The sequence below is a fragment of the Phascolarctos cinereus genome, unplaced genomic scaffold (assembly GCF_003287225.1).
Source record: "Phascolarctos cinereus isolate Bilbo 61053 unplaced genomic scaffold, phaCin_HiC Scaffold_5;HRSCAF=322, whole genome shotgun sequence".
NCBI lineage: Eukaryota > Metazoa > Chordata > Mammalia > Diprotodontia > Phascolarctidae > Phascolarctos > Phascolarctos cinereus.
The window spans coordinates 117,223,984-117,237,602 of NW_027555958.1; the positions used below are offsets into that span (position 1 = coordinate 117,223,984).

Sequence of the window (13,619 nt, forward strand, 5' to 3'; positions counted from 1 at the left end):
GCAAGAGTATGGAAGGGCTATAATCTGCATGACTTGGTGACTGAACCCATATCAATTAGATCTCAGATACAATGAAGTATTAATTTCTTTTAAATTCTGTAATAATGTAATTACAGAGTCAATTTCACAAAGACTATGGATACCTTTACTAGATCTTTAACAGGGGATAGAATCTTGGGGGGAGTAGAAGTTTACCTGTCACCTTAAGATGAAAAGAGCTAGCTGCCATGGGATGGAGGTTTTGTCATACACACAGAGAAAGGACTAAGAAAATTTCTTCCTGAAAGGAAAAAGAGTCTGAAGAGACATTTTAAGAGAACTGTATTAAACTTTCATTTTGTAAAGAGACATTATTGAGAGAATTCCTGAGAGACTTGAATTGCCATCCTGAATACACCATCAATGTTAATGAGAATATTTTATTCCATATTTCTTTCCTTTGCTTTTCAAAAAGACAGAGTTGACTGTGGCTGTGAACTTCACTCAGTGTAATAAACGATAAATTATTATTTATGTCTTTGTTTGACAATTTGCTACTTTGTTTAGCCTGTGGGACCAGAGAAACAGCAAAAGCTTATGGGAAAAGGTTTCTCTGGCTTATTTATAAACTCAGGTGGGGGCTCAAAGATAATTGAGTAACTAATGAGAGATTAGGGCATTTCCATTAATATCAGACTATCACTTGATTGCTTTAGAACTTGGTATAAGAATTGTCAGTTAGTCAATAGGATTTTTTTAATTGCTTTCTACTTAGACCAGGTGTTGAAAGTGATACAAAGAAAGGCAAAACCACTACCCCTGTCCTCAAGGAGCTCATAAATAACAATGTCCAAGCAAGGCATATACATGGTAATCGGGAGGTAATCTCAGAAGGTTGGCATCAGCACTGGGAAGGTTCACTAAAGACTTCCTGCAGAAGGAAGGATTTGATGTCAGTCTTGAAAGAAGCCAGGAAAACTCAAGAGGCAGGTGTGAAAAGGCCGAGTATTCAAAGTATGGGGGACAATCAGCGAAGTGTCATAGACTTGAGAGATGGAGTGTTACGTCTGAATAACAACTAGAGCAGTCAAGTGGGATCGTAGGATGTGCAGAAGGGAGGAAGGCACAGATTGAAAAGGAAGGGAGGGGTTAGATTTTGAAGGGCTTTAAATTCCAAATGAAGGATTTTATATTTGATCCTAGAGGGAACTGGGAGACACTGGAGATTACAGAGTGAGGGGGAGGGGTAACTGGCAGATCTACATTTTGAGAACATCACTTTGGCAGCTGAGAAGAGGATGCACTGAGGCCAAGAGACCAATTGGAAGGCTACCGCAACAGTCCAAGTGAGACTGTACTAGGATGGTGGTTGTGTGAGTAGAGAGGAAGGGACATAGATGAGAAAGGTTGTAAAGGTAGAAATGAAGAGACTCCTCAACATATTTGATATGTGGGATGAGAGTAAGGGAACAGTCAAAGATGACACCATGATTGCAAGCCTACGAGATTAGAGGATGGTAATACCCTACCCAGGAATAGGGAAGTTTGGAAGAAGGGAGAATTTGTGGGAAAGATGAGTTGTTTTGGCTATGTTGAGTCTGAGATGCCTATCAGACAACCAGACTTAAGGAACTGAACCAACAGCAAGTAAAGAGGGGTCAGGGCTGATGCAGCTGTCAACCATATCACATGCCACCCAGCCCCACAATGAGGCTACAACCGTGTCATGTTGTCCCTAAACCATCATCATCATCATCAACAACATCAATAATAATAATAATAATGAGAGGCAGCATGCAGTAGTACATAGAGAGCTAGCCTCCCAGTCACAAAGACCTGAGTTCTGACACATACTGTGTGATTCTTGCAAAGTCACTTAACCTCAGGCAAATCTCTAAGACAATAAAATGCAGAACAGTTGCCAGTCTGTATTGGCAAAGGGAGTGTCTTCTCTCAAAGTTGCCCATAGCAATGAAATCATATATCAAGTCAAAAATTAAAAATTACAATACACAACAACAATATAAGTGAAAAATACAACCAACACAAAACAGTTGTAATTGAATGTTGTGAAATCATAATGGGAAGGGATATGAGAAGTACCTCTTTTCCCTTCCCTCCTTTGCAGAAGTTGGGGGGGGGGGCCACTCATGTGGAACATTGCATATAATGTAAATTATTTTGATGTAGTAGTTTTGCTGATTTTTCCCCTTCTTTTTAAAGAAAAACTTTGTTATAAGGCATGGTTCTTTACAAGGAGGGAAAGGAAGGGTACAAGGGAGAATATAGGCAATGTAAAAACAGAAGATCAATAAAAATATACATTTAAAATAAACTAAATAATAAATAACTAAAATTTATATAACACTTTAACTAAATAATAACTAAAATGTACATAGTACTTTAAGATTTGCAAAATCCTTTACATACGTTATTTCATTGATCCTCACACTAACCCCATGAAGCATTTCAGGCATTTTGTTGTTACTAACACACATCAACAACATGTCTAACTCACAGTCTTAGAGAGCTGCCTAGAACACTGAAAAGTCAAGGAACTTTCCCAAGATCACATGTCTGAGCTGGGATTCAAATGCAGGTCTTCCTGACTCCAGATACAGCACTCCCTGCATTAAGCCAGGGTTTGGGGGCCTGTGATAATAGTTGTAACCTTAATATGATACACAAGTATTCATGGCCTTGTGAGGGACAGATAATATTAAGGTGACTTTCATTAACCATTTCACTTCATCCTGGAAAATTTCCATATTGCAAAAAGGTCCCATATGATAACTAGGTAAAGAAATTAATTTTGCTTACAATCATGAAATGGTTAACCTTTAGTATCACATATGTTCCTTCTTTATCAAAATAACTTTGGTTCTTCAAAAGGCCCACTTGCTGGGAACTGCTAAACAAACTGTGATAAATGCAAAAATTACACAGTGTGGGACAATGGAAAAGGTCCTAGACTTGGAGTCAGAGAATCTGGGTTCAAATCTCAGTTTTACCACTTATTTCCTGTGTAGCTTTGATCAAATCACTTCCCTTTGCCAGGCCTCAGTTTCCTCACCTAGATGAGGACTAGATGACTTTTAAGAGCCCTTCTAATTCTAAATCTTATGACCTAAAGGAATACAGATTGCCCTTAAAAGTAACACGGAAAAAAATATAAAGATGTGAGTAAAGAAATTTTTAAAAATTGAAGAAAGCAGCATTAGGGAAATAGAAATATTGATATCCTTTTTTAAAATGCATACTATTTCTACTATATAAAAGGGCAATTGATGAGATCAGAATGATGACAAAGGAAGTCACTGAAAAGCTTTCACTGTTATTTGTATACTAAAGTTCACTTTGATCATAAATAATTTTGAATAGTACATTCAATTTTGAGGATTATGGAAAGTTGCTAGAGAATCCTAAAAGTCATAGAATCTGAGTGCTAATGGGGCTATCAGAGGTTATCCAGTCCAACTTCCTGCCCAATATAGTAATCCTCTCTCTAATACCCTTGACAAGTGGTTATTCGGCCTCTACAGAAATATCACAAGAAATACACTGCCCTTGAAATGCAGCCAATTCCATTTCTGGACTACCTGTCAAGAAGTCCTGTCTTAGATGGAGCTAAAACATTCCTCTCTGTAAATTTTTCCCCGTTGGTTCTTAGTTTAGCCAAGTATATGTATGATTCCTCTACAAGTGGATTGGAAATAGTTTACTAGTAATGAGATTAGGGACTAAGGTTAGGGATCAGACCTGTCTGTGATTTCATTGGCCTAGTTACCTCCTAGGTGTGGAAAATCCTTCTATCAACAGAGAGCATCTTTTCCATAACTTAGTCTTTGACTTGCCCAGGATCACAGGATCAGGATATATCAGAACAGGGATGTCAACTCAGGGCCTCTGATTTCTCAGTCAGTGTTCTTTCCACTGAACCCCACTGCTTCCTCCCATCTTTTCTACCTCCCCAACAAAAAACACTAGCCTGACTTCTCTTAGGATTTCTTGGGAATGAGATCATAAGATCTCATAGACTTAGGGTTGGAAGGGACCATAAAGGTCATCTTCTGTAACCTCATCATTTTACATATTAGGAAACTGAAACCCAGGAGCTGTGACTTATCCAAGGTCACATGGGTAATAAGTGGCAGATCAAGAATGTGAATTCAGGTCCTCTGATACCAAATCTAGCATTTTTTCCCATGAGAATGAACTTAGAAAACACCCTAGAACTCATTCAACCAATACCCCACAAGTTATCCTGTAGTACCTACCACATCACTGAGAAGTCTGAAAGTAACCTGTGCAACACTGAAAATGAAATGCAAAACATTTAGCCTGACTTGGGAGGCCAACAAAAATAACTACATTTCTCCCCCGGGCCCTTAAACATCTTGCAATTCAATGTAGCACCTTTTCTACTTAGATGCCTTTACAGGTCCAGCAGCATTTACTCCATCCCTGAAAATGAATAGCACAGAGCACTCTGTGTAAATGTCACGTCCCTGTTGCCATAGCCACTCTCCCCTTGCTATCAACCAGATGAAGCAGTTGGTACATAAAAGAGCACAGCAAAAAAAAAAAAAATGCAGCAGTTTCTGGCTTTCCTTTCCCTCCATTTAAAATATGGAAACACAGGATTTCTCCCCAAGATGTTCCATGTATCCATTCTGGAAAGAAGTGTCAAAATAGTCTATGTAGAATATGGACTCACAAGTCTTTGAGATTAGCCTTCATGCTAATCGATCAATAAATCAATAATCAACAAACATTTATTAAGCACTGTGCTAAGCACTTGGAATACAAAAAAAGCAAAAGACAGTCCCTGCCCTCAAGGAGCTTACAATCACTGATGGAGTGACAAATATAATTGAATTATATCTATCACTGATTAATTCGCTAGCATTGGACTTTTAAGACATACTTCCAAAAAAGTAACTTCTATCTAGAATATTAAAGGAACTATATTTACAGAATATTAGAGCTAGAAAAATCCTTGGAGGTCATCTAGTCAACTAAGAAGACTTTCCCAAGTTTGGATTAAGTATTTATAGTTATACGTTTTGGTGACAAACAAGAGGTGTGCAAAGCACCAAACAACATTAAAAAACCCCCACGAATACCCTAGAAACCCAGTGAAGCACTTAAAAAGAAAAAACCAACAGGCCATTGGAGAGTTGGCATGAAAAATATCTTCAAGGATATGTACTATAGTTAAAGAAGGTAGAAAGGTCAAGGAACAAGAGAGAGGGATGACAGAACAACAACTTGAATTCTCCACTGGTACCTAAGAAATTTTAACAGAAATCAAAGTGAAGCTTCCAATAGATTGAGTAGATGACCTAGAGAAGATCATTAGAAGGTCATGGACAAAAAGCCCACCAAATAAGATGGCATAGATGGACTACTATGGTTTTTCCCAGTGAACAGAATATCTGCACCAATGAAATCACAGTCTACTATTCATTAAAGTATGAGTAAAATGTTCTTTGGAAAGAAATAACATGGTTGGATTGTCAACTCCATTCAGTACACACAGTCCAAGTAGCAGAGCAATCAGTGAGATCAGTCCCAGAGTGTTAACCTTATCTAGCATCAGAGGGAGATTCATGCCACCAGGGGAGAATACAATAATACAAATTAGAAAAGCAATTTTGATTTCCCTTGAAGTGCTTCTGGAATCTTTGACTATTGACTATTAAATAATTTAGGTTTCCTTACCTCAGCTGGTAAGATGGAATCTTGACAATGGTATCTGGACCATTCAGCATTTCTGCATAAGAGGGAAAAAAGAGATTAAGTAAAAACTAAACACTTCAAGACTGATGTTCTTCATACCTTATAAAAGTTTCAACATTTTTCTTTAACATTCCCTAAAATTAAGCATTATCAAAGAAAATTCTATATTCTGCATTGTAGGCATAAGCCTGCCAGAAACAATTTTTAGTCATTTAAAAGTAATGTAAGCATTTCAGTATCTAAGATACTAAAACAATTTTTAGACATTTAAAATCATTCTAATCTAAGCATTTTTCTGCTTAGAGAAATGTCAAAACCAACAGTCTCTTCACCCCCTCAAACATCTTTCCAGCATGTGGTTTTTTTTTTAGGCAGTTGAAGTTAAGTGACTTGCCCAGGGTCACAGCTAGTGTCAAGTGTTTGGTCTGAGGCTGGATTTGAACTCAGGTCCTCCTGACTTTAGGGCTGGTGCTCTATCCACTGTGCACCTAGCTGCCCCCCCATTTTTGAAATCACAATTTATAGTATTCTTGAAGAGGAAATATTTCATAGGTAAATCTATGATCTCATACTGAAGAAATTCTAAGAAAACCAATACCAGCTTTCTTGGTGGGAGGTGGCAGGGACAAGAAGGAGTACTGGAGTTCAGGGCAAAGAGCATCAGAAGACATGAATTGAAATCCCTCCTCTAACATACTGACTCCAAATCCCACAGGCCTTCCACCATGCTATTCTGGGCTACCTTCACATCCCAAGATGGCACCCGTTAGCAGCATAGTACACTTCCACACTGCCTTTTTTCCTCAATATTAGTCGATGTGTTCTCAATGCGTATTAATTTTAACATTGGTCTAAGGAAAACATAATTATGAAGGCAAAACTGCTAAGTAAATAACAAATTGTAGTTTAAAGTTAAAGATGAACAATTCCAATCTAGTAAATATATCATACTCTAAGAGTTCACTGTAAGTTTGGAATTAGGAAACATCTTCCCATAATGCTGCTATAAATAGCAGTGGAATTCCCAGGCTAGCCCCCCAAGCCTCTTCAGGCCATAACAGCTAAAATGTTATACATTCTCAATAGGAAGGAAATAGAAAATAATACTATTATACTACTAGTCAAGAGAAAAACAGTGAAATTGAATAACAGTTCTTTATGTTGAATGCTGGTACTTGAGAAAAAGCAGAGTGAGAACATTATAAAGAAGTAGATGGCAATTTTTGTTGAGACTCTGAACAGGGCTTTCATCACTCTTTGGGGGCTCTCTAAGGTTGTGGCATTAGCTCTTAACTTCAAAGCATGATTTTCCTGAGGTAACAAGGCCAGAATTAGAAGATTGAGGACACTCAAAAGCTCTCCACAACCTTCTTCCAACCTACCTTGCCAGTACCCGCCTCTACAGAGGTTATACACTATGCAGTCCAAATTGAATTACTAATTGTTCTCCATCTCATCCTGTGTTCTCTCACCTCTGTACGTTTGCATTTACTGGAATGGACTGCTCCACCAAACCATCTCTTCTCATTGGCATCCTTTCCAAAGATCCATGTAGGCACTCTCTCTTCCATTGTGCCTTTTCTGATCCTCCAGTTAGAAGTGTTCTCTCTCACCCTCCCTGCCCCTCTCCATATAGATAGACAGATAGATGTACATATATAATTTTGAATTTTATTGGGCCTTTCTCATGTACTTAATAACTTAAATTATAATCTTGTGCGCATGCCTCATCCACCAACCTGAGACATTCCTTGGACATAAGACTATGTAATCTTTTCATTTTAGACCCATAGCATCTAATAGAGTATGCTCTACACACAGTAAGTGCCTAACAAACTATATTTGCCATCCCCTTAAAGAGATGGAAGGCTGGTATGGTGGAAAGAATGAGGCAGCTTTGTTCAAATTACCAGTCCTATCATATATATGTGACCTCGTGAAAGATGTTTAACTTCTTTGGGCCTTGGTTCCTTCATCTGTAAAATGAGTGAGTTGGATTAGATGAGATGAGTTCTATAGTTCCAGGTTTAAGTCTTTGGAAGAATTGAGATGGGAGAATAGATATATCAGTTAAGAGTTTCCCTGTGCAAGCACCAGGTTTATTGCTAAGCTAGAAGAGATTTAGTTGGGAAGAAAAAGCAGACTAGCTTTAACTTGTGGAGGAGGGTACAAGGATGTAGAGCAATACACAATATGTATGACCCACTCATATGTGTGACTCAAGTAAAGACAGTGTTTTTATTATTTGGAAGGTGCTTATATTAATTTTTGAATTACGTATACCATTCTCCCCCTCAAATGACATAAATAATAAAGAGTTGATTTATCAACATCTCTCAAAATCAGTTCCTTCTCCCAGTTCTTCTCTCTCTCTCTGTCTCTCTCTCTCATCTTTCTCCCTCTCTCTTGTATTGTCAGTCTCATATTATACAGGCTCAGAACTTCACAGTCATTTTGGATTCTTCCATCTCTTTTCTGCCCTACAGCTAATCAATCAACAAGTCCTGTGGTTCTTGTTAATACTGCTCCTAAATGCTTCCCTTTATCTCTTCCTTGTAGTCTGGAAGATCTAGGTTCAGATGGTGATTCTGATACTTAATTACTGTGTGACCATGGGTAAGTCAAATTGCCCAAGATGTAAGGCCTCAATTTTTTCCACTGCTAAAAAAGAAGTGGTAGAAAGATTGGACTAAACAGACCTTATATTCTTTTCCAGCTCTAAATTTCAGATATTATGATCCTCCATTCTCATTTCTACCAGCCCATTCAAGCTATTCATCACATTACATCTGTGTTCCTGAAACAGCTTCTTAGCACAGTGCTTGGCATGTAACAGGTGCTTAGTAAATGTTTATTGACTAAGTCACTGCCAACAAAATGGAGAGGTACTACCTTATAAATGAAACCACATTTCCCACTACTACTAATTGAGGCTGATCTCTGGGCAGTTTGTCTGAGGAAGATCTGGGGGTTCTGTAGCCAATAAGCTCAATGAGTCAACAGTTTGATGAAGCTAAAAACTGTAATGTATTCAGCCTCCATCACTACCAAAGTCCTCGGCATCTTCAAATGCTTCAGTATCAGAAACTGATATGGTTTTATTAATGGAAGGGACATTAAAAGGAGGTGTATTACCATGTGTCTTGCTGCCATACATGAAGGACCACTGGGATTTTCCATGATCTGCAGCTGAAATCTCCTTCATGTGCTGTCTCATCCTGTTAGGATTGGTGCTCCTTGAGAGCAAGGACTATCCTGCTTTTCTGTTTGTATTCCTAACACTTAGCGCAGTGTTTTGCACATAATGAGCACTTAATAAATGCTTACTCATTCATTCCATTAAGAGAGGCAGTGTGGGGCAGCTAGGTGGCACTGGGGTAGCTAGGTGGCACAGTGGATAGAGCACCGGCCCTGGATTCAGGAGGACCTGAATTCAAATCCAGCCTTAGACACATAACACTTACTAGCTGTGTGACCCTGGGCAAATCACTAAACCCCATCGCCTAGCCAAAAAAAAAAAAAGAGAGAGAGAGAGAGGGAGGGAGGCAGTGTCCTGAAGTAGGAAGATACTAGTTTTGCTGCTGCTCTGTTTTGGTCAGACCACTGCTGGAGCAATGCATGTGGTTCTGGGAACTACATTTTAGGGAAAGATATGGATAAGCTTAAGAGTACAGTTATCCCTTTCTATATTTCAGTGATTAGGAGCAGAGCACCCCTCCAATCTGGAAATCTGTGAAAATTTTTTTTGGCTTTCCCTTTGTACTAGAGAAGAAATCTGAATTTTTTCTTTTTCTTTATGGAGCATTTACAATATTAAAAGATAAAATATGCTAGTATTATACATATATTTTATGCATTTCTGAGTTTCTAAACTTTTTTCTGTGTCATCTGCTGACCTTTGCATGTTGTCTGCGGCTTCTGCAAAACTCCCCCAAATTCCAGTTTAATTTCTTATACCGACCTGCGACATATGGAAACCGTGATTGGGAAAGTTGAGATGTGGAAGGGATAACTATAGTGTATACAGAGCAAGATGACCAGGAATGGGAAAGGCCTTAAGATCTTACCATATGAGGACCTAAAAGAGAAGGTTCATGAGGACACAAAAGCTGTCTTTAAGTTACTGAAGGACTAGCCAAAAATAAATAAATAAATAAATAAAGTGAAGGGGGCAGCTAGGTGGCGCAGTGGATAGAGCACTGTCCCTGAAGTCTGGAGTACCTGAGTTCAAATTCAGCCTCAGACCCAACACTTAACACTTACTAGCTGTGTGACCTTGGGCAAGTCACTTAACCCCAATAGCCTAAAAAAAAAAGCCAAAAAAAATAAATAAAAGTTACTGAAGGACTCTCACATAGAAGGAAGATTATTTTAATCTGTGATCATTCTAATTGCGTTACCCCTTCAGTCCTCCAGTGGGGCCATACCATACATTTCCTATCACTAATCTCTTCAGTTTCTATTAGATAGTAAGCACTTAAATAAGTAATTGTTGAATAAGTAAATGAGTATCAAAAACATTATTTGCTTTTTCTAGTAGGTGATCCATCTGTCCATCTATTAAACCAAACCCCATAGCCCAATCACTGAGAAGGGGAGGGGGTAATTTGAAGAAATAACCCACACAGCAATTCTCTTATTGTCTTTTTTTGCAGTTTTGCCCACCCTATGGCTCTAGCATAATACCAGGCATCCTGCAGGCACTCAATAAAATGTTCATTTACTTGAATTTAATATGGTAATTGCCTCAGCCCTCAGCTTTTCCCCAGTTTCAGAAAATTGGCTGTTCATGTGCCTCTATGTAGTGGGTTAAGGTTCACCAGCACAGTAATTTAATTTTATCAAGATGTTAAGTTTCAGATGCCTAATTTATAATAAATAGCTTTATAAGTAAAATTAACAGATAGGGATTGGTAAATGCCAAATCTGCCCTCCCCACTTCTCATCTGGCTACAGAAACTTAGTATAATACGAAATGAATAAAAGAGTTCTACAGACAGAGAAGCACAGAGATAAATTAAGTCTCCTACTGTGCCTCCTTTTATCACTTTACTAAATCTGTGTAACCTTGCCCTAGAACCGTTTCAGAACTCTGTATGTATAGTGAATGATTATAGTAATGTAAACACTAGGCTATAGGTCTTTGAGTCACCTTATTTGCACTTTGCAGCCACTTTATTTCTATAATGAATTAAGGCTACCACATAGCTCCACATGTAGCCCTCTTCAAACTCCATGAGGAAATCAGGAAATACAACACTTTCATTATTTACTATTACTATTGTTATCATTATTATTTTCATAGACTATTAGAGTTCAAGACTATGAGATTGGAAACCATGTTTAGTCTAAATCCTTCATTTTATAGTTGGAGAGATTGAGAGAAGTTAGTAACATATAAAGTCCTATAGCTAGAAGCACGGTTGGCAACTAGACCTTCCCCAAAACTGATATTCTTTGGTATATTTTCTTTTTTTAAATTTATTTATTTTTAGTTTTCAACACTTAACTTCCATAAGATTTTGAGTTCCAAATTTTCTCCCCATTCTCCCTTCCCCCTACCCCAAGAAGGGCTGGGATTTGATATAGGCTCTACATATGTATTCATATTGAACCTATTCTCACATTAGTCATGTTGTAAAGAAGAATTCGAACTAATGTGAGAAACCAAGAGAAGAAACAAACAAACAAAAAAGAATAAAAGAGAGAGAGCAAATAATATGCTTCAATCTACCATTCAGACTCCATAGTTCTTTTTATGAATGTGGACAGCATTTTCCATCAAGAATTTTGGTATATTTTCTTTTCTTTTTTTTTAAGTGGAAGCTAAGAACTCCCTTCTCTAACACTCCCATGTCTACATTGCCAATGGGATTAGTGTGTGATTAAAATGTAAGCTCCTTGAAGGAGTGCACTGTCCATTTTTGTATCCCTTTACAGTTGCTGGCATATAAAAGGTGTTTAATAATACTTTTTTTTAATCCATCCATCCATTCATCATTATGAAGTTTTCATTGTAGACGGCTGCCTTAAGATTACTCTTATTTTGTCATCAGCCTTTTTTTTTAAGTATTACTATCCTTCCTTTCAATGTCTGAGAAGATTCCTGTCCTCCCTCAAATTGCAGTGGAGAGAATGCTGAATTTGGAGGTAGGGCATCTGGGTTCAAATTCCATCTCTGTTACCTGTGTGGCCTTGGACAAGTCTCAGCTTCTCTGGGCTTCATTTAGTTAAAGAAAAATGATGTAAAATGAGGGGTTTGGCTAGGAGATCTCCCAGGTCCCTGCCAGTTCTCAATCTATAACCCTAGGATTTCATCCAACTGGAACTTTTTTCATCGTTGTTCCTCTAGCTGGCAACCTGAGCCCAGAGGGGAAAATAAACTTAGCACCTGGAACTCAGTGAAATCCTACCCACAATGGGCAAATCCACGAGAAGGAAAACCTATCACAGACCACACTCCCATTGCAGGGGAAACATTATCTAGGCTTGTGGCCGTTATTTCTCCCTGTACAATAAGCTATATTTGAACAGCAAGCTGCAATCTTTCCTCCACTTAAATAAGCCGTCCTTGCCTACTTACACTCGCCTTTGCCTCTTGAAAAGGGCCGAGTTGATAGCTTAGCAGCTTGTTGCCTTTTCCCAGCAGCTTAAGGAGCAGGCCACTGGATCGATGCAGCTTGTCCAAGCTAGCATCACTGTGCCTTTGATGGGGAGGGAATCGGCAATCCGGTGTTACATTTCAGGAAAGGGGAAAAGGGCTAGGGGTGTCGCATCATAGATTTGGAGCTGGAAGAAATGCTTGAAGCCATCTAGTCCAAATCCTTCATTTTATAAATGGGGAAACTGAGGCTTGGGAAGCTGAAGTGACTGGTCAATTGTAAACGACTGGGGAGTAAAAGTCAGCAAGGCAAGCATCACTATTTCACGAAAGAGCAAGCCAAACTAAACCACAGCGAAACCCCAAGCAGAGAGGGGGCTGCTTTCCGTTCTCAATTTCTGGTGCGCCCAAAGGGGCGGCCAGTCCAGGGAGCAAAGTGCGGACTGACAGGTGCGCCTACCGCAAACCTTGTCCCCCTCCATTCGCCAGCTTCCTTGCTCGCTGCTTACCTACGGCCAAGGTGCTGCTCTCCTTGATGGCTTTGTATTTGCTCCCGGACGCCTCCTTCTGCAGCTTTCTCAGGATCTCTTCCATCTTGACCTTCGTGGGCACTCCGCGGCCAAAGGCAAAGGAACTGGCTGTAGACGCCGGGGCACGATTAAACCTGGCCTCCCTCTCCACCTCGGGCAGCTGGAAAGGTCCGCGCACCGTTCCTCTACTGAGCGCTCCAGACGCTCCCCCCCATCCCGCCTGGGGCCAGAAGCAGCCTCCACCGCTACAGCTCCTGCTGATGAATCACGCTGGGCTCCATCTCAGAAAGCCACGTCAGTTTCTTCCGCCTCTTCCCCCTCCCCCTCCTCCTCCTCTTCTGACGGCTTCTGCTCCCCCCCTCCCCCAGAGCTGGTACGCAGCTCGCTCCTAGGTAAGGGACAGGTTTGGTGCAGCCAGGATCCTGGTCAGGCCTGGGCAAGGGACTTTGCCAGAAGGGAAGAAGACTCCAGGGAACTCTAGGGGTAGCCCAGAAGCCTTGCCAAGGCTAAGCTGTTCCATTCCCCGGAGCCCGTATTCAGAAGCCGGCTGGAGGCTCGGGAAAAGGTGGAGGAGGATTTCCTGACCTGGAGTTGGGGTGGGATGCTGGGAGGAAGAGGGAGGACCTTGTTGGCCTGGCTGATTCTCGGGCGGGAGTGGGGCTGGGGGGGGCGGGGAAGAACAGTTGGTCTAGAGCTGGGGGGGAGGGCTGCGAAGCCTTGGTGTTGTTTACATTGGGAGATTAGAAGTGCTATATGTTATTGCAAAA

The 13,619-nt window shown here is 40.0% G+C and overlaps 1 protein-coding gene across 1 annotated transcript in view; it reads right to left on the reverse strand.

Annotated features, from left to right (window-relative positions):
* Positions 1-13,148, reverse strand: part of ARFGEF3 (ARFGEF family member 3) — a 204,201-nt gene extending 191,053 nt beyond the window's left edge. The window contains exons 1-2 of the mRNA XM_020973740.2: positions 12,832-13,148; positions 5,704-5,755 (exon numbers count right to left, since the gene is read on the reverse strand). Coding sequence (XP_020829399.1) covers positions 5,704-5,755; positions 12,832-12,916 — 137 coding nt within the window. The 5' untranslated portion in view covers positions 12,917-13,148. The remainder of the gene's footprint in view (positions 1-5,703; positions 5,756-12,831) is intronic.
* Between the last annotated feature and the right edge of the window lie 471 nt (positions 13,149-13,619).